The 22,034-nt window shown below is 39.9% G+C and overlaps 1 protein-coding gene across 1 annotated transcript in view; it reads right to left on the reverse strand.

Moving 5' to 3' along the window:
• Positions 1-22,034, reverse strand: part of IFFO2 (intermediate filament family orphan 2) — a 43,311-nt gene that overhangs the window by 15,204 nt on the left and 6,073 nt on the right. The window contains exons 2-3 of the mRNA XM_042794817.1: positions 2,493-2,553; positions 2,106-2,201 (exon numbers count right to left, since the gene is read on the reverse strand). Coding sequence (XP_042650751.1) covers positions 2,106-2,201; positions 2,493-2,553 — 157 coding nt within the window. The remainder of the gene's footprint in view (positions 1-2,105; positions 2,202-2,492; positions 2,554-22,034) is intronic.

The raw sequence follows: 22,034 nt of genomic DNA on the forward strand, positions 1-22,034 counted from the left end.
TAGACCAGACAGCTAACGATTAACATTCATAGCTGATTCTAATACAATTTCAACTCAGAGTGATTTGCCACTGAAAAACCTATACCCACCCCAAAACAACTGCTACATGTGGCAACAGTAAACTTTTATGGGTCAATAAAGCTTTAAAAATGGAGGAGAAAAAACCTGTTGAGCACGTGCAGAATAGAATGAAATCTAACACCTGGTGAGTATGCAACACCTTCTCCTCTTTCAGACAGAAAAACGGTGCCTGCAAGGAGAAGTTGCTTTTAAAACAAAATCCAGGCTACTCAGCAACTTCATAAATACCATGAAAACAAAATCAAGACTGGATCTAAAGAGATCCATGGAAGTTTGTAACACAGAAAATAATCCTCATTGGCATTAATCTGGCTTTCAGCCTAGCAAAAATTCTACATGAAAAATATTTTGTCTTGCTCCACTCTGGGCAGTAATTATAAACATAATTTATAAGAGATACTCCCACTCAGACAGTACAGCTGGCTCCTTATGAAGAAACATTGTTCCACAAACTGCATATTTTCCAGCCTAGAGGAGATTTTAGCCTAGACTCTTAGAAAATACCACTTCAATGGCCAGGCAATGCTTCCACTTTGACCAGAAAAGCAGAGTAACTCTTTGCAGAGCATTCTTAAATACCAAATCCTCTTTACAAGAAGAAAGCTTTGGGTTGTTTTGTGTTGTTTTGTTTTTTTTAAATTATTAGACATTATTTTTCTCCAGCCACTGTCAACCACCTTTGGACAAGTTAGACACTTTTGTTTTCCAAACACACTGAGAGGGGGAGGAAAAAAAAAAAAAAAAAATCTCTAAGCAGTGACACACACTAAACAATCTGATCAACTGAACAGGTACCAGCAATTCTTACCCACAGGAAAGCGAGAGTCACATGCCAACATTATGCATTTCTCTGCTCTAAATATTTACACAGTGGGATTCAAAACAAGCATTCTGCCTGCTTTCCTTTGGCTCTCTTCTCCCCTAGAGTTTGCAAAGCCCAAAGCACACTTTCTCTCAAGGTATGGACGACGTTTGCATTCACCAATTCACCACCACCCTTTTTGTACACACTGAGCAACATTTCTTCCCCAGAGAAAAAGTCATCACAGTGATGCAGCCCTAACAAGTTTCTCCCTTTCACACTGCCTCTAACCAAGCATGCCTATTCTCAATTAAACACCAAAAGAAGAGACAGCTAATTGCAGAATTTCACATGAACAGATCTAGTGGCCCCGAGAGAATGTATTTGACACCAGGGAGCTCGTTCTGCAAGCTTATATACAGACAGAAGGAAACAGTTCTACACAAAATTACAGAATAAATAAGCATAATAGGACATATTCATTAGACAACTGGCATCAGCACTACTTCAGTCTTACAGAGGAAGGCACCTTACTTAATTCACCTGGTTTATCCTTCTAGATATCTGCATGAATACATGCTCTCAGTATGTCTAAATGTAAGACTTACAGTCTTACCCAGCCATAGCCTGAAAGATCCCCAGCTTTGAAGGGAATTCAATAGCTAATGAGACATAAGCACATTCCTGTGAAAAAAAAAAGTATTTAAAAAAAAAAAAAAGGTCGAAGCAGCACTGGAAACAAAAACCAGATACCTGAACTATTGCTACTGGGTTAATCTCCTCAGCACTTTCATAAAGGGAGTTGGGAAACACATGTAACACGTTCCTTTTTGGAACGTGACTCAGAACAAAATCCCCCTTTTTAGCAGTATATGGTGCTGCATGGTGAGGAACCCTTCACCCTAATCTGTGAGTTCTCCAACACTTTTTTCCCACGGCTGCAGACCTGAACGCCAGCACTGCCAGCTGTGGAGAACCGGGAAGGGAGGGAAGAGTCCGGCTTATGGGGTAAGCAGCAAGTTAATGCATCTCTACACAGACCAGACAGGAAGCAGGGGGAAGGGTGATCTGTCTGATGCATTAGATCATAAAGGCAGCCATAATGCTAACTACAAAGCAGCACTCACTAAGACCATAACCTTTTTATGAATGAAGCCATTTGCATGACACACATTTCACAAAGGCAGTGGGAGTTGGCCACTCTGCTCTCCAGTGTACTTACATCACTCATCAGACCCTTAAAGACCACAAGTTCTGCTTTCAGTCTCTCAATCTTTTCATTTAACTCCTCCTGGAGAGCTTCCGCTTCCTGCGCCTCCTGCAAGAGAAAGCACACAAAGAACTAAGAGGGAAGAGGCCAACATATGCTTCCTCACTTGACCTGAGCAGGGCTGATAAGGCTCGTCACCACCCCCACATTTCACTTTGTCAGAAAATTCAGCACCTTCCTGCTTCAGCTTCCAAACATCAACACTATCCTCTAGCACAGCAATGCAGTCAGCTGCTAGCTAGAAGAGAGTTTTTTAATAAAACAAATTCAAATAATTGCTAGCATAATAAAAGGTGCAGAGAAAACCTGTACCTTCAGTATATGCTATTCAAAACTTACCTCTCGCAAGGTTTCTACCATAGATTCCAGACTCATTCTTCTTGTCAGTTCTTCTTCCCATCTGAAAGACAAGATTTGCAGGCAAAGTGTTAACTATGGAGAAAAATTTCTTTTTTTTTCCCCCCCCAAATTCACAAGTCTTCTGAGAGCTGTAGGAAGATGACAGTTATTTGAAATGTAAAGCAGATGGTCCCTCTCACTTGTACACCCTCAAACCAGTAACATTAAGTTTGTAAGAGAGTAAAAGACAAATCCACTTTAATTGGGATCAGTACTCTTTCTGCTCTCCTATGCAATATTTGGTTGCAAATAAGGTGGGAAATTTTCAGTGCAAAAAGAATCAGCTGAAGGTAAATTGCCTGAATCAGCAGTCTTACCATTTATCTGTTCGGTCCAATGAATTAATACATTTATGTGCACTCTATAGCAAAATCCTCAATCACCTACATGCCTCAGTCATTTCTCAGCACTGCAACTGCAAGTACTCAGGCAGCATCCCTGAATGCAGGGTGTAACACCCTGCTGCTGCAGTACTGAATGGGTAAAAGAAAAGGAATTACAGTTACAAGCTGTATAATTAAACTTCATGCTACAAGCATCATTATGTTTGAATTCATTACTGTATTAAGTGTAAAACTATCTGGCAGTTCCTCTTTTTAAGCACCAAAACTCCTTCAAGAGCAAAACCCAGTATTTGACAATGCTAACTCGAAAACTAAGGTTCTTGAAAACATGATGATATGCATTCGTAAGCGTGGATGTGGTTTGAGTGTGGAGGGAGTGAGAAAGTAAAGTGTGTGCCACTCTTTTTGAAAGGGCAGTAGTGACACAGGAGACTTGCCCTGTGTATTCTAACAACAGGAATTACACCGCTGGAAAAGCAACTTTGGACACCACATGATTAAAAACAATCCTGTGAACATAATCTCCAAGTACCATCACGATCATTTCTGTTGCCACCTCAACATTTTTTAATAGTTTAACTGAAAATGCCAAACCACGGGCCCAAAAATCTATTAAATCAGCGCATTTTTGAAAATGCAAGGTTAAACCTGCCAAAACACATTGTTTCATCCTATTTTCAAACCCATGAAGAAATCTGGTGATGGCTGGATTACAGGATATCCCCCCTGAGGCATCTGATTTTCAGTTTGCATACATAATCACCATGCTACTCCATAGTCTCTGCCCTCAAAGCGCAAATGCAATCCCATCTGAAACGGGAGCCAGGGCAGATGGTTCCAGCAGGGAAGGACGCGGGCAGGCACGGTGCCCCTGCAGTTTGCTGTCTTCAGGGGCGCGGAGGCACCTGAACGGGTTACGGGGTCACGCAGCAGCAGCCGCCCCGAGGAACGCAGCTGCCAGGATGACATGCTGGCTACACCCGCTCTTCTCCTGCTGCTGTGGTGCAGGAACATCCAACGTAACGGCGTGTGAGTTCTCCACCGTACAGCTGAGGTTTGATTTACGCAGGAAGACTTGTGAATCTTTTTACCAGCAATGATTTGCTGCCAAGCAGAGTAAAATATTTAGGCTAAAATTTGCATTTGTCATCAAACGTTTTAGCTCTTATTTCCATAACCTATTTTGTTTTTTACTAGTAATTACATGTATATTTCTATAAAAATAGCAACTTAATCTTTCAGATTTTAATATTAAAGTCAAGAAGGTGAAATTAATTAAAGCAGTCGATTATATTCACAATCTGTAAAGATGGTCTCCTTCTGTTACCGAAGGAGTGTTGCATGGCTTTAATCATTCCTCCTGGTCCTTCTGCCAGCAGGCTGTCATTTATGGATGGAAGTCAAGCAGACATTGCAAAAATTGATATGCTGCTTCTCGAGGTTTTAACTGTTGAAATGAGGAATACTGTCTGCATTCAGGTTATCCTGCTGTATTATTTGCATCCCCACAGTGCACTATGCATTCTGCAAAAAAGGGATGTATTTTTGGAAAACCTATCTACATATTTTTACTGACTATGCCAAAAGCTAGCAAAAAGGATTAGCATTCCTCCCTAGCAGTTCAGCCATTCTGGGCAGCTGCCAAAATTACACATCTCAAAGTCTGCTCAGACTAACCTTCCTCATCCTGCAGAAATTCCAGTAGTTCTATCTATTTTCTTTGTGCCAGTTAAAGTGCATTTTGCAGAACAGTGATTTACAGCCCTAATTCCCTTCCATCAAATTCAAGACTGTCTTCAACAGAAGAGGAGAAGGATCCCCTTTCTTTCACCCTCCCCACAACTTCTGTGTTTCTCTTAATTATAGGAACAATAAAACAATCAGGTAATTTTTAACTAAAAAGTTCATGCCTAACAGAAGGAAATTTACACTGGACTGATAATAAGGGCCCTGCTAATCATTAATATCACATTCTTAACCTCAGAGCACATTTCTCCCACCCACTACCAAGCTGATTAACCTCATTTAATAGCTAAAGATGCCAATCTTACTTTCCCCCCACACTTAAACCTCAGGAGACTATTTGTAGGAACTAGAGGAAGGAGAGGGATGGGAAGGTAGAGAATGACAATGGAGCAGAGGATTAAGTCTCTATTTAAACTTCCAAGGAAGTGAGACAATAGAAAGATTGCTCATTCATATGATCATCCTGTATTTGCTGTAACACACAAGACTTTAAAAGGGACCTTGGCAGCTGTGCTACTACACACTCCAACAGACACAGAGGTAAGGAGCCAGCATGCCACTGAGATGATGCTATGGCTCTGACATCTTTAATATTCAACACACTGTAAATTACTCTCCCAGTAATTTATACTAATCAATATTTTTCTCTTCAGTTACCATCTAAAAGCAGAAGACTTAGTCTTCCACAAGTCTTAATAACCCCAGCAGGCTGCGGATGCCCTCTGCTTCTTAGCAAACAGAACCAGTGACACCACTTAGATGTACAGCCTAAAATGCTGAAAGGGACCAAAGCCGAGCGCTCCCTTCATCTCAAGGAAGAGGGAAACACCCCCTGATTAATCACCTCCGCGGCATAAAGCGGAGCAAGCAGGTAACTCCGCAGCTGCATAAGCACAGGAGAAGCAGTGGCAGGAATGAGGACTATAATACCCAAAAGGGAAATGGCTGTACACACTGAAGGCTGAAAAAAAAACCAAAAAAACAACAAACCCAGCAGTCTTCACATATTTGCTGCAGGATGTTAACTAGCTAGCTTCTCCCACTGGTCTCAAAGACACTTATTTTCTTAGCTCTGCTACATCATTTGCTATGATTTCCAGGTGTATCCAAAAATCCTTTTTCTGACCCAGAAAGGCAAACGTTGCTATACATATCTACCAGACTTCAGGGTTTCTTAGTATATTTTCAGTTATTTCTTTAAAAAAAAAATAAAAATCAGCAGTATGAATTTCAAACCTAACCAAGCTTTTTTCCTTATTTCCCACCTTCCAATTATGTTTTAGTTCCAACCCCCCAAATAAAGGGCTAGTCTGAGTTTTAGAAGCTATGGCTCGATTCCCCTTTTACCAGATGTGACACATTACATTCCAGCTGCATTCAGTCATTGCAGCTCCAGGCCCCAAACTACTTCTGCAGTCATGTCTTACGTAGCTTAGAGGAGAACAAAGGATGCTGGCTTTCTTTAACGGGAATAGCTACATTACAAGGATATTAGACAAACAAAACAGATGAATAGTCAGCTAGGATTAACATTGCTTAAAGCGGTGTTCTTGTAAAGCTGAGTCACACTGCAAACTTGTGTGTTTCCTTTGAAATTGGAAGAGTAGCTACCAGTTCACCGACACTAATATCTTCTCCTACTCCAAAGAAAGCGGTTGAAGACATCTCAAGAACTGGATAATGTCTCTTAAAGGCTTCTCTAAGTTTTCAAGCCTTAATGTTCATGAAATTAAACTGAGCCGTCTATGTTGACACAACAAGCTTCAAACGACTTCCCCACTCCCTGAATACCTGTGCCAACGAACATGAACATTTTCCTTTCTTCTCCCAGTATCATCAAATCCAGTTTAGGAATACTGAGCAGTGAAGGGAACTGACTACTGAAGCAGAGTCACAAAATCCCTTTAGTTTTAGAAAAGTTTGCCTTTCCAAAAACTGTTCAGTAAAACCCAGGATTTTTAGATGTATGATATTTAGACAACAAACAACATGCTTACAAACTACGTCAGATATAAACCTACTGTTTTAAACAGGTTTTTGCTCAAGGCAGAAAGGCACAGGTAGACCACCTGATAGTTAATGATGCCTGATGCCTGCACTACTTTCATTAAAAATATCCCTCCCTCAAGGACGCAAACAATCCTCCAACAATGTTTAATGACAATACATTTTTTCCATAAGAAAAACTCTTTAGAAAGACAAAGACCCTTCTTCCCAGCAGTTTTATACAAAGTCATGCAGAAAAAAAAGCCAAACAGAAAGAGAGTAACAGAAAACATTTACAGTGGTCTAAGTTTTCCCCCTGCCATTCTCTCAGGTACTGACTGAAGCTTTTCAATCCGTTTCATTACTGTGGGAGTGTCTTCCCATCAGTTTATGGGGAGAAAAGCAGTAACAAAAAGGAAAACCTAATAGCTCTCGAGTGCTTAAATCCGCACCAGGAAACAAGAGTGTTAGGTTGAGTAATGACTATAAAATGCTCGAGAACATATTAACAGCTAATGATTCCTGAAAACATAAACATACTGAACAGATGAACGGTCAGTGCTACTTCAGGGAACAGCTAATTGTTTTTTCTTGCACGCTAAGACACCACTACTCCATTTTTGGCACGAGATGCATCCAGCCTTGCTCATCTCTTGGCTATGAAACATCTAAGATGCATTCTCTGATGTACCACACCTGCAAGTAGATGGAACAAAACACCCGTGCTATGGCAGGACCGAGTAATTACACCTCGGGCAGTGCCCGGGAGGGTTTGTGCTCTGCCATCACAGGTTGGAGGCACGTCTTTGTGCTCCCGTTCCTTTGCAGCAGCGCTGCTTGTCTTCTGCGTGTTGGGATCTTTCTGATGCCCATACGTTGTTTACAGGAACTCCAAATGGCAAGGCGTACTGCACAGCTCACCAGCGCTGGCATGAGATTTAACACTTAACATGCACAAGCTTAACAGATTTAATCATTTTGCATTACTCACCATCATTACATGCCACCTCTCACTGTGGGTCTGTAGTAACATGCCCACTAATCCCCTCTCCAACACCTAGATAATAACTATCAACATTACAGTTTGTAACTCTGGTTATTATACACCGATTTCATTCGAGTTGACTTAATGGCCCATCAGTTGTACAAACTTATATTCCCACACAAAAGGATCCACAGCCTAATCCAGTAATCAACCAAGACTGAAATTTGGGCACGCTGTTTGAGAGAAACATGCTGTGGTTGTTTGGGATAAGAAAGCATCATGTTCAAGACTTTCTGGACAGATTTAAAGAGACCTTTATGATATTAAAATTCAGCTGCAGTGTCAGTCTCTATTTAACCATTTGGCAGATATCAAATGGTGTTTCTTAATGGAGAAAACCACCTCACTAAACCATTCCTGATACTAGAAGTCAGTATGGGATTGTAAATACAAATAGCCCTCTGCATATCTTCATGCAGCTCAAAAGAACTGGACCATGCAAGATGGATTTCATTTTTAAAAAAACGCTATGAAGTCATCTTCATTTTGTTAAGCACAAAAAAAAAAGGAACAATGTGCCATTCTCTCTGCTTTTAGAATCCTTGGTTAAGAGATCATTTTTCTATCCAGTCTTAGTTTAGCACTAAATTAGATATAAGGTTTCATTAAGCAATTAGCTTATTCACAAATGCTACCTCTTGTTTAAGTGAGCATTTTTAAGATACTGTAATGCAGGGATTCTTCCAGATTATCCCAAGCACAGACCATTTTGATCCCACATGCCCTGACTTCTTATTGAAGCAAATTAAATGTTTGTTGATGGGCCCCATGTAAAACGTATTAATTTAATGTGAACGTTTGATTCCATTAAAGCCTGGCTGTAACAGCAGCAGCACTCTTGAATGAAGTCATGTTTCTTGCCTGTTGCAAGCAACATCCTCTCCACAGAGTCTCTTTGCTTGAAGTCAGTCACTGCAGCATCAAATTTCCCAAACATCAGAGCAACGGAGTAGTTTGTATCCTTGAACTTCTAGCAATTGTCTAGATGACACAGGTAAAACCACTGCATAGCAGAACTTGTACCCTTTCCACTGTTAATACTCGAGTGTTTCATTATAAAGGAGAGGTTAATATTAAAGTGCTGCTCTAGATTTTGTGCTCTACTTAAAACAGCATACAGACCTTTGAACAACAGCAAGTGCTTGTGAAGAAAATTACTAAAAGGACTTACTATACAGAAAAACATTGAATAATTATGCCTCCCGATTACATTCGCCTGGAAAGATGCTCCAGCCTGTTACTGGAACCACAATAAAAATCATCTGCAAGTTCATTTGTGTTTTGCTCCTGACCACACAAGGTGTTTAAACAAAAGCCATGAATAATGTCACAAGAGTTGAACAACTTCAAGTAGAAGCAGCAGCCATGCCTGCATTCCTTTATAAAGAAAATTATGGTGCTTTTAATACATTAAGAGAATCCACATATAATTGTGCAATATTCACAGCAGCATTAAACACATTTTAAGCTACACAGTACAAGTCATAGCCTCCTGCATGACTTATCCTTGCAAACAGCACAACTAAATAAAGGCCAGTTTTGAATCTGAGATGTCTTTGGATACTTGGATCTCTCCATTGCACTTGCACCCAGACCCAAACACAGAAGTCCATTAACAAAAACACAAGACACTTATTCTAAAACAGGTCTAACACAACAGATGAGGCTGCTGTTGGGTGTTTTCACAATATTTTATATAGCATGCTGACAGAGAAAGCAGCTAAGAGATCTCCTGTCCTTGCAAAGGACTTCACATAATGCAAAAGTATCAATTATCAACTACAGTTATCTTCAACCTCATAGCTAAAGAAGTGAAGAAAAAAACAAATCCTTAGAAGTCTTCCATTTACCAGTGCATCCAAGGCTATTAATGTTGGTAGTCCATTTCCACATCACATGGCAGCAAATTCACTTGAAATACTGCTGCCTTAAAAGAAATAATTATTTTGGTTTTTCACTCTGGGTAGATTGAGAAATGGGGTAAAACAGATAAAGCTGTCAAGCTCACTGCTGCCCAACTTTAAGGCCCAGTTCAGAGAACCATCTTCCCTCACTGTCTAACTGCTCTTGACTGAAGAACTTCAATTCAGCTTGCTCTCAGAACATGGAAGTGTTTGAGCTCTGAACTGAACAAGTGCCACGCAAAGAAGCCTTTTCTTTTCCCTTGTGTTTATAACCTAATCAGCATCATGGTTTCTAAGCCATTCTGCAGGACAGAGTCCAGAACTTCTGCAAGTAGATAAATTATTTTAATTGGAAAGAAAAGTTTTATATAGCTTCCTCTTTCTCCACATACTGCTCACTCTTTGCTTCTCTAAACCTGTTTCATATTCTCCTGAAGAAAAAGATCAGGTATGACAACATAACCCAAACCTGCTTATCACTGACCAGTCTATTCCACAGCTGCAAATTATTTTAAGTATGGTTAAACCTGTGAGGAGTGTTCAAAACCACAATTCCTGCCAGCGATGGCCAGGAATACACCCTCTTGAAATGAACCTGATTAGGTAAAGTAATTCTTTTTAGTGTTCCATGCAAGCTCATAGCATCTTTACATTTCTGCATAGTTCTGCTATTCCCATTCATCTCAGGCATATGGAAATTATAACTGCTTTGGAAGAACAGAGCTTTTCCAGTTTATAAGGAGCAAAACCACAGAAAGACTCTGTCTAGTCAATCTTTATAAATAAAGTATTCATACCCTAGAATTGGAGTATAATTTAAAAAAAAAAATAAAATAAAAATCACATTTTATCACTAGTGTCCTCCACACCTTAAACCCTTGTGCTGATGACAGGAACACAACCATTTCCTGCAGCCTGCAGAGAAATGATTTCCGTTTAGTCAAAAACTGTTCCGACTGATAAGATACCATCAGACTGTGAGCTCTTGAAGCAAGGCTTATGCTGTAATTCATGATATGATAACTAATACATAAGGTAAACCAAACACTGCTTTCTGTATCCTCCCCTCTTATGTTGGCCAGCATGTCAAGACAGATTTACAAATTTCTGCCTAACCCGTCCCAGCAACCACAAACACAAGAAATAACAGATCAAGCTGCATCTACTTCTCAGCAAAGTGGTGGGCATTGACAGGCTGCAAAGAGTTGTAGGGAGAATTAACACTAGTTTTATTCCCCTCAGCACCAGCAACTGAAATTAAATTTTCACTCCTGTCAAAATCTTCGTGACAGTGTTTACAACCCCTGAACAAATATACATGCTTAAGCATGAACAAACAATCCTGCAGTGTAGATCTATTGCAGTTTTTGACAGCTGAAATGTAGGTTTTTTTTTTTCGCTAGGTATAGTGGACCCCAGGGAAGGGGAGAGGGATTTGTTCAGTAACATGAGAAAGCGGGGAGTGCCTGCCTTCCATTTTCCAGTAAGCTTAGCTGTGACTGAAGCTAGCCCAGAACTGCTTCTAACAAAAGAGCCTTGTGAAAACAGCAACTCGGGCAAATGCAAGGCCTACAAGTTTGGCCTGTGGGCTTGCTTTGGCAGGGGTTAGGGATTTATTCTGTCCAATAAAGGAAAAGCAGCCAAGAGAGCAAGGTAAGGACAAAACAGCCTACAATTAGAAAAATACCAATAGCTCAAGACTAGGCAAAGACTCGAGAAGTGGGGAGGAAGACAATGTGCAACATGGAGAAGAGGAACCGCTCAAAAGCCTACCTCTAGGAAGTTCCCCACTGCAAAAGGGAAATGTTATGATGAACTTTGATCTTCCAATTACTGAAATCAGCCCGTAGTTTTACCGAGACAGCCTTGCAGCTATCAGAAACACATCACAGACACGAGCTGCAAAACAAATTAGCTAGGCTATCAACTTCTAGAAAGCTGTTCTTCATCATTAAGACAGTCAACTACTATTCCCTACAGCAACAGAATACTGAATTTTTGCAGTTAGTCTGAATTCAGCCAACTGCTGGGGAATGGGACCTTCCAGCACCACATCTCTGCCTCCAGGATACATGTTATTCTGAAAGGAAATGTCAGACCGACAGTTCGCTTGACAAGTCAGCTCTGATTCCAGGAATACGATACAGCCCACGCGTGGCATAGTAAATGTGATTAGATCTAACTATGAAACATCTGATAAGATTTATACTCAACCAACCATTTGACATAAGTCAATATAGCATGACACTTTGGGCAAGATGAGAATCAGAGCACTGCATTTTGGGCTTCTTTTTAGCTCAACTGTGCAGAATTAAGTCATCTTTGTAAATATTTTGTCGTAGCCTAGGTAGCTACTACATCAGCCTTCCTGGGACAATGTTCAAATCCTCAGTTCTCTTCCTCTTGTATCAATTCTGTCCAAGGTATTTCCCCCATTTTGTAGGTATATCTGCTTTTTTTTTCCTTTCTCTCTCTATATATATTTCTATTAACAATAAAAAGGAAATTTAAGAAGATGGACACATCCTGATTTCACTATATTGGAAGACAGCATCATATTTCCAAGGCTGTTTCCCATGCTGCTATTCTTACTTACCTCTGACAGGTCTCACAGTGCTGATGGGCATTCATTGTGCCAGCAACCCAGCAATTAGCACAATTACAAAACAGAGGAAAAGGAGAACTCGAGCAACTAATACAACTGGGAAGAAATTCCATTTCTATAGAGATCAGATCAATGGTCTCAAAAGCCACTGTACTATACTCTCATTTTCAGCTCATAGGAAGGTTCACGCTCATGTCAGCTGTGTCTGATCAAACTGTTTTCTAAAAAAAAAAAAAAAATAGCAGCACTATGCTCATTTCTACACATTAATACGGCAAGCCCTTATCTCCTTTGCCACTGAAGTACACAGAAGAGCTCTGTGTACTCTAGGCCTGCAGAAGACAACTGCAAGCAAAGCTTATGAAACAACCAAGGCAAAGAACATTGCATTCCTGTAAAACTGTTGTCGTAACTGCAGATAAAGCAATTACTCTGACTCATTTTGAAACAGGTAATCTGAAAAGCACAGGATTACATTACTGTATAGTGCTGCTAGCTACAAGTTAATTATCAAATACTGAATTCCCATGTAAGGAAATCTCTAGCAAACATAAGTACTACTAACCTCATGCATTAAAGACAGCTGATCACGTATATACATTTATTTTACAACTCTGCCTATCAGCAAGCTGCAATTTTATGGTACTTAGTATGTCAAGCATTCAGGTGTTTTGTCCTAACACTTTGGCACATGCATACATATAAAACTGCTGTGAAATTCACCCAAGTAAACTCACAACTCCTAATGATCATTCTCTTTGAAGAAAATATTACCAAACAGTGACAGATGCTTTAAAGCTTAAGTGAAGGACAAAGAACAGAACAGAGACTACGAGCCTGAAGAAAACTACTGACTTAAGTCAACTTTCAATTTTTTTCTTAACTTCCGGCAAAAGTCAAAAAGCTGCCCATTATTCTCTACTCCTCCTGAGAAGCTGCTTTATGTTTATCTACCCACCTATGGTATGGTAGGGGGGGTTAAATTTCATTATGTGGGTCTGACAGACACGTACAAGCATCTCTGAACAAATGAGAAGCAGAAGCTGGACGTCTTGAAGTAGTTTTTTTGCTAACCCTGCAATAACAGGGCAGGAAACAGTAGCCCATCCAGTGCTTTTAAGTCACATCTCAATTATTGCATAGAGTACTCTTCATCTCAAGTTCTTTCAGTCAACATACAGAAATAGCCTGGCACAAGTGCTAATTTGAGAAACTCGTACAATTGCGGTCTCCTGCACTGAAAAGGTCAAAACAAGCTTTCAGAGACCCTGTGTGGACAAAGCGAGGCTGCGCGAGGAGTCTGAGCCCTGGGACACAGCACGCTATTATCCGCCGTCCCCGGGAAAGCCACGTGATTCCTTTGGACAGCTCATCTCCAACAGCCACATCATTACTGAAATAAATACAGGCTACGGCAGAACAGAACGGAGCGAGATGAATTTCTCCTGCAAATTGGAAGTTGGGTTGTTTCTAAGGGAGTTGCCAGCAATACTTCAGTGCTCAGCTTCAGCAACGAAACTGCACAATGAAAAGGGATTATTACAACTGACTCATGTAATAGTCACAGAAAAATCCATCCATTGTTTAGTGGAACTTAAAAATTGCTTCATGCTCTTAATTTAATCAAATGTATTTAAACAGCAGAAGATAGGCAGTAGCATGCCTGTCCCAGAATTGGAAACTTCACTGGCTTAAAAAAAAAAAAAAAAAAAAAATCAATGTTATTCCAGGCCTTCGAGACGGTTTTGATAGTTTGCTAAGATGCAAGACTACAAACATGAGTACTTTAGAAAAAAACCCTCCACACTATTGTAAACTATACACTGGTATTAAGCAAATACTTATAACAAATAAAAGCTTTCTGCAGCCTGCCACCAAACATGACCTTCAACTCCTATTCTCCACACTAAAAATATAACTAGGGATGACCTTGATGTACTGTGGTCTCTAAAGTAGGGGGTCCCATCCTGTTTTTCTTCTCCCTAGCACACTCACTTCAAACTCTTAGTCCTTTACCTCCACTTCAGCACATTAATTTCACAAGAATAATATAAAATACCCACTAATAAATCTAACAGGTCAGCACACAACCACATTAGACTTTGACAGGACTTGTTTCTGAAGCCAAGCACCCAAGAGCTTCATAGCTTCTACATAAAATCCAGTACATGAGACCTGAGCTGATTTTCAAGGCTCTCCCTCTACTCTTTAGTAACACAACAGGAATCCACATTTTTCCACAGACAACTGTATTTCCCCTTCCCTCATTTCCCCCCAATTTTCAGTTCTTTCCCATTTTTTATCCCAGAGCGCAGAAGACACTTCAAGATCTGATAAAAGTATTAGTACAGAGGAAGGCTTCTGGGCGGCAGAAAAAAGAATACAAAAAAAGAAAGTCTACAATAAAACAGATTTGAAATCTCCTTATAGTCAAGTGCACTTACTGTAAGAGGAGTATAATTCTATATAGTTCCAGCCTGGCAGCAACTTTAAAAAGATGACATAGAAACATGCACTAATATACACCATCACCTTTTTAAAAATACATTTGTATTTTTATGGTGCTCAGGACATTTCACTTGTAATTTCTCGCCTCCTACTGCTGCTAAGGACTCTTAGCAAAATGCAGACACCTTGCCAAAAGTCTGGCAGCTGAGGAGACAAGTAGTTACAGAAGAGATTTAAAGCCATAATGAGATCTAACGCTAAGCTGTCGGAAAGTACAGGCCAACTTCTGTGGCATGAATTTCCTTTCTATTTTTTATAAACACCTAATGAAAGCTTTCATGAATGTCCTCTTGGAAGCTGCCAAGTTAAAATAGTGCATTATCTCAGCTGATGCACATGACTGCATGGAAGATTTTTACATCACAACTCTGAGAAGTAATCTAGCAGGCTTTTAACTACAGGAATTTTTTCCCATGTACGGTGAGAATTATTTATTTTCAGAACTGCCTTATGACTTTATGGTAATCTGCTATGAAGAAGAAAACCTGGCTGCTTTGAGCACTGCTGTTGCACCGTGGGTCTCCTGCTCTTCAGACGGAGCAGGGATTTTCTGGCACCGGACCATTTACACTCATCTTGAATCTGTGGGCTTCAAGTTGAGTTCCACCAAACCGATCCCCAGCCAGATTCCTCATGAAGAGGGGTTTGCACAGCAAGCCAGCATGAAGCTCAGCATTACTCTGGAGAGAAACCCAAGGATGTCTGCCTGATTTCCACAGTTGAGAAAAAATCCCAGTTAAACTGACAGCCTTTCTAAAGGATTGCTTTCAGAAATACATCAGACTGAATAGCATATGTTGCATCTGGGCTAGCTGGTGATCTTAAAAGAAAAAATACATCACTGGCACTGCACAAAATGATCAGACACAGCACCATTTTCAACACTACTGTAATCTAACACAAACCCCGCCTGCTTTTCAACAGATATTCCCATCTTCTCTCATTTCAGTATTGAGGCAAATCATCCATTTCAGGGAAAAACTGATCCATTTCTGTAAATAGTGAACTGCCTAGTTAAATTTCAACCATCTAAACTTAGCTGTTAGAACGTAACCTGCACTAACTTCAAAACAGTGGTATTTTAACATCCTCTCTCATAAAAGGTCTTCATTTGACTTACTGATTTCATGAACAAATGCTTTCTCTATACAGCCATTCCCTTCACAAGCCATGCTGTAACCACCCTGCTGTTATCACCTCAAACTAATTCTGAAAGTCTCTGATAAGACCCAGCGATAACAGATCGGGATTACTTTTCTGTGGAAAGGAACCAGATATCCTAGAATGTACTAACACAACATTTTCATTCACTTCTGCAGCTCCTCAGCCTGAAATGCCAAGAATAATTGCAAGCTGCAGCTAAAGTGCTCACTGCTCTCCTTACCTTGTCTTTACATTTATCTGCCCTTCCTCCTCCTCCGCATCCTTTAAGAACCAGACTCAAAACTGAGAGCTAGAAGTCATCTTAATCTCTGCCCCAATACTAAATACTTTTACCGAACCTATTCAAGATCAAGGAAACTGTTTATTAAAAGGCAATAATGCTTATCTGCTCTCAAGAGTCAGGAAGGCAGGTGGGATACACACCTGGTATGTAGCAAAGTCTCCCAATAGTACCTCTGTATGTTCATTATCTTATCTACATTTTAAGAGTTTTATTACCTTTGTAAAGGTAAATATATTTAAGTGTAGCTTTTATGTGCAGTATCAGGATTCTGAGAACACAAGTATTAACAAAGGGCAAGAAATAAACTGCTCCTCAAAGGCTCCTGTGACACTTGAGGAGATACACAGTACTCCTCACAGGGCCCTTCGAGAAACACAATGCTCACTCTGTTTAAGCTGCTTTAACCATTTCTAGTACAATGGGCAGATTAATATAGTTTAGTATTCCTAGTTAATTACGGTGACTAGCCTTCACAGAAGTACCATTAAACCACAGTATTATGCCATCTAGATGGAAGCAAATTAATAAAGTGACAGCTAGGAGGATATAAAATTCAAGATTAGGCATTTTGAAATACTAGTACAAAAGCAGATGAGTCCTAAATGCACACAAATGTAATAGTTGTTTTTGCTGTCTTGGTTGCATAAAATCCCAAGAACATCATTGTTTAGTACTTGAATTCACAGTGTGAATGAATGATGAAAAAAACCTTGATGAATATTGGCCCACATTGGAATACCCTCGAAGATACTAGTCCCAGCATAGTATGCAGCCTCATCTAGTCTCCAAAAGGGAGTAAGCCTGGTTTGCCTGCTGCTGCAAAGAAAGTTCAAATTGCCACTTTCACAAATGAAATCCAATTTTGAGGCAGCCTGAAACACTGCAAATTGTTATTAGGGGAGTGGTATAAACTACTGGCAGCGGCAACCCTGTGCTATTTACGGAGGGGAAGAGGTGGACAGCACAAGAGTTCCAAGACAAACCTGGTTTTAATGCAAAAGGCCAGTGCAAAGGAACAGAGTGACTGAGACAGTGACCTCATTCCACTGCTTCTCAACTGCCCTACAATTACGGGAGAATTGGGCTGAGTCATGGACCCAAACCCCTCCTAAATCAAAGCCCACTCAGCGACAGAGACATGCTAGCTCACCATGGGGAATAAATCCCAGCTCACGGGCCTAGAGCTGTATCTCACTGTGATTTTTATAGGAGAAATATCAAGCAGTAATTAATGCTCCACTGAACGCAGGGCAAAAAAAGGCTGTGCATTTGAAAATAGGATGACACCTCTTTCAGGGCTGAAAGAAAATGACAGCAGCTGAGTGCATCACCACCTAGCTGGCAGTACCCGCAGCGGTAAGGCCTACCTCGACACGACGGCTGTAAGGCTCCTATGGTCTCCCACACAAAATAATAAGTAGAGAAGACAATAAATTCCTTCCAGACATTGAAACCTAACAGGGAAGGGTCTGACTGCATTGCATATAAATGGATAGAAGGATCTAATGCCCAAAAGGGGAAGAGAAGCTACGAAGGAAAATGGGTTTATTTGCAGATTCATCACATGCTGTCACCAGGAGCTTGCTGTCCTTCAGGGATAGTTATCACAAAATGAGCTTACTTACGTCCCATAGCCATTCTTGAATGGGTAGAATTCTGTACAGCATCTCTGCAAGTGGGACTTCATTCCCAGGGTCACTTTGTCCCTTTTAACAAGAAAAGCTGGTCTCCCACTGACAACCGGCAGTTCTACGCTCTGGTTAAGAATACAGATTAGTGGAGAAACCTTTTACAGGGCATTAAGGAGTTCTTAAGTGCTTTGCACTCCCTTTTTCTCCCTTTAAAGGAAAAAAAAAAAAAAGTATTTCAAAACTGCATGGATGACAGCAAGAGTCAAAAGTGAGGTGATTATGGTATAGTCATTTGGGAAAAAATTCAGTAGCAGGGTTAGGAACAGAATCCAGACTGCCCAATGCTTCATCATACGGACAATGCCTTACTAAAAAGTTGAGGGAGAAATAAAGATTTTTTTTTTTTTTTTTAATACCTGAGAGGGAATTTTCTTGTATCAGATTTAGTGACAACAGCTTTTTGAAATATTAAATATTAAAATATTCTCATTACAATTTAATATTAATGCACTCATGCCACTCTAACAGAATTATGTAAAATTACATCAATACCTAGTATTCTTTTTAACTAGATTTGACCTGTCAGGGCTTGACTTCTATGACTGAACTGACATGGGCCTGCTAAATTTAAATTTTGTTTTCTGTATCAGAGAATGTTTAATTTTAAAAACATGACATAGTTCTATTTTCTCCCCTCAGAGACATGCAGACAAATTTTACCTGCAACAATCTACAAACAGAAATATATTTTCCAACGAAACCACTGATTTGGAATAAATACTGAGCCAGGATCCCTTTGATCTCTAATTCCAGAATGAGTCACTGGATGGACTAAACACATCTACTGTATTTAAAAGGGGATCCAATCCTATTACACATCATCACTTCCTTCAACATCCCTGTTCTCTGTGCTAGTGAGCCATTGAAAATTAGCAAGTTTTCTTGCCCACATGAAGAGGACTAGGTTAATTCCTGCTCTTTTTAGTACAGGGTTGGTGAGCTGTCATGTCTTTCAACCAACGTTGATCTCTGCTTAAACATACAAAACCCCCGTACATCTCAAAGCAAACAAAACTGGGTTCATAATGGAGAACTTTATCTGGTTTACCTGTTGACAGAGGCTTTGTAATTTCTATTCAGATTTGTGAAACCATTTAAGATGGGAAAATCAAAACGTTTGGCTTGTCGCAGCACCAAGAGATTTGTGAAGTTACATGGAATTTAGGCTCAGGCTGTAATGCCAAGTTTTGCTTTCAATTGTATTTCAGTGCAAATTCAGAATAAATCCACTGAAATTAGCATCAGATTGAAGATTAAACTTGGATCCCCATTACTAACAGCAGCAATGCAAGCCATCCGTTTGATCACACACAGCTAAAATCCTTCTCTAAAGCAATGCACATTGGTGGTTTCCAGACAAAAAAACAAAAAAAAAACAAAAAAAGGAACAACCAAACATTTCTCCAGTGAGAACAAGCTCCAAAATGCAGCAGTGGGCTTATTTTTGAAGCCATGACACAGAAAGCAGACGTGACTAGGTTCAGTCCCAAGATGTACTTGGAAGTGGATTCAAATTAAAAATCTTTGGGGGAAGCAGGATACATTGAATCCAGCAGAATGCTTCCAAGTTGAGTTCAGTAACCATCATGTCACGTGTAGATGAGCTACGAGTGTGGAAATGCTTGAACAAAAGGCTGAAGAAATGCATCATCTGTGACTCACTTTCACACAGTAACAATGCAACTAGTCCATGTTCTGTGTCATTAACAAGCGGAACACATCATTAATGGGCACAGAGCACCATTCTCTCACAGCTCTCTTGATGCTCTTGTTACTGAAGTAGATCCAGAGGCAGAGTTAATGTCATTTTTGTACATGGATTAACATCACTCGAAGCAAGTAAAACAGAATAGAGATTCCCACACTTCAAGTTTTTTAAACAAATGTTAATAATTTCATTTTAAAAAGGCTTTTGAAACTAAGCACCTTGTTAATCCAATCATGATAAAAGTATACGCCTCCCAGGTGCCACTTTCTGCAACAGTATTGGAAAAAGTCACCAAATCGTCCTCACATTTTCACAAAGGTCTGGCACGAGCCGTGCAATCCAGGTAACACTAGCAGGCACTGTTATATCACCTGAGCTTTTTTCAAGCCTACTTTGAAGCAGAAAGATCTGATAAGAACTGTTTCTAGACTAGGAGACAGCCAGGGATTATGAAACATCACGTACATTACTTTGGCATCAAAACCAAATCAGACCCTCCTAAATGACTCCTCCTTCATCAGCAGGCACAGGCATCTCTTGGTCACTAACTACGGTCATTCACCTCTAGCCCTAAACCAAGGCATTTTAACAATATATCTGAAATTCAGTAATCTACCAGTGTGTCCAAGCTATCGCCATACTCCAGTGATCTTTTTTTTTCACCCTATACTAAACATACAATAAATTGGAGGCAAGTTCCTTGACTTCACATGCAAAGGTGGGAGATACATGCACAGAAACTCGAGAAAAAACATGACCAGGATAATACCAGCACATGAAAGCAGCCAGAGACCTGAAAACAAAACTTGAAGACAGTAAAATGTAGAAAATACCCTACAGAAGCCAGCTGAATGGTGGGGTAGAGCACAATGGAGTTTGAAAACTGGTTTAAAGGCACAGCTGTGCACTATACCACCTCCCTGTGCCTTGTTTACTAGGCAATATCAGTCTTGTCCGATTTATTACCTTTTATAACATTTATTACTTATTAGTTCAGGGTTCTGGGAACAAGGTAATTTTTAGTTTGGAGAGGTCAGAAGGCTACAGAGCTTCAGTTACTCTAAACAGAGTACAGATAAATACTGTTAAATCTTTAAACTTTTTTTTTAAAAAAAAGACCAAACTGGAAGAATTATCTTCCTTTCTTGTACAAACAAAAAAGGCTGGTCTTAAACATTAAGATGGAGACTTAAACCATACAGAAACAACATCCTCTGAATATTTCTAGCAAACTAAAAAAAAAAAAAAAAAATTAGTCACAGAAAAGAATACACAGGAAGCCAACATAAGACCTGGCAGCGCATCACCACAAAACCTTAACCACAAAAAAGCAGCTGTTGAGCTCTACGTGGGTTCAGTGCTTTCTTTAGCTACAAGCCCAGCACTCAAATGGCATTACTGCAGCAAAAGCCTATGATTACAGATGATGAAGAGCTAGAAATAACTTGTTTCTGTGTTTGTTTTCACCTCAGCCCTAAATTGCAAGGGTCTTCAGAGATTTGGGTCTAAGATCAGAGGTACCGGAGGGGTTTTCCTCCCAGACCTACTCAACGGTTAAGCTGCGCTCTGAAAGTCTGGTTTTTTGCCTTCAGAAAGTCCGAAGCTTCCCACCATGAGTCACAGGAGGAATCAAAAGGTAAATTCAAAATATATACAGAAAGTCCTGTGGTTCTCTTGCAACAGAAGAAGCTGTTCTTTGAAGACTATGGCACAGATCCTGGCCCAAGTTTCTCTGAAACTCTAACCACAACACGAGGTGGCGATTTCTCTCTCCACCACATCCAATATCGTTCATCTGCGAATTCATTATTTTAATTAGAATTCAGAGTTAATAGCCAAAGATAAAGTTCAGAATAAAGAGCTAACTTGCACAGCTAAAACAGCTATTTCAAATTAGCCATAACATAACTTAGTCCTCCCTGGTCGCTCCCATTACAAGCCAGTTTAAGTAAGGCACACACACAGATTTATCTACTTAAATATTTAACAAGGTGCAGCCCCAATCCCACTGTGGAGCACTGTTAGAAAGCAGGATCAAAGGGAAATATCATATTCTCCTTCCAAAACTCTCCTACATTACTACAACCCAGAAGTCCCAGTTTCTAGCTATACCACAGAAAAAGATAAATAAATCAGATTTGTTAGAGTGCTCCAGATATTCATGTATATCGTAAATACATGTCTTTGCAGCAGCATTTTAGAAGCAAACATAACATCATTTAAAGAAAAATGGCTGACATCCAAACAAACATTATTCTTACAGTGCTTAATTTGCACAGCTCCAAGCAGTACAGCTTTCCAACCAACAATTATAAGGGATGTATATTTTTGTTACACAGCCAAGTTTTTTCACATTAGACAATTTTATCTGCTCTGCACAAAGAAAACTTACATCCTCTCAGTGGAAGTAAAAAAGTCTTTTCAAAACTGTGCCTCAGGTTTCAGAGTGAGCATTTAACATCAAACTTCGCATCTTATAAGGGATATCCAAAAATCTC

The sequence above is a fragment of the Tyto alba genome, unplaced genomic scaffold (genome assembly GCF_018691265.1).
Source record: "Tyto alba isolate M040663 unplaced genomic scaffold, T.alba_DEE_v4.0 Super-Scaffold_20000042, whole genome shotgun sequence".
NCBI lineage: Eukaryota > Metazoa > Chordata > Aves > Strigiformes > Tytonidae > Tyto > Tyto alba.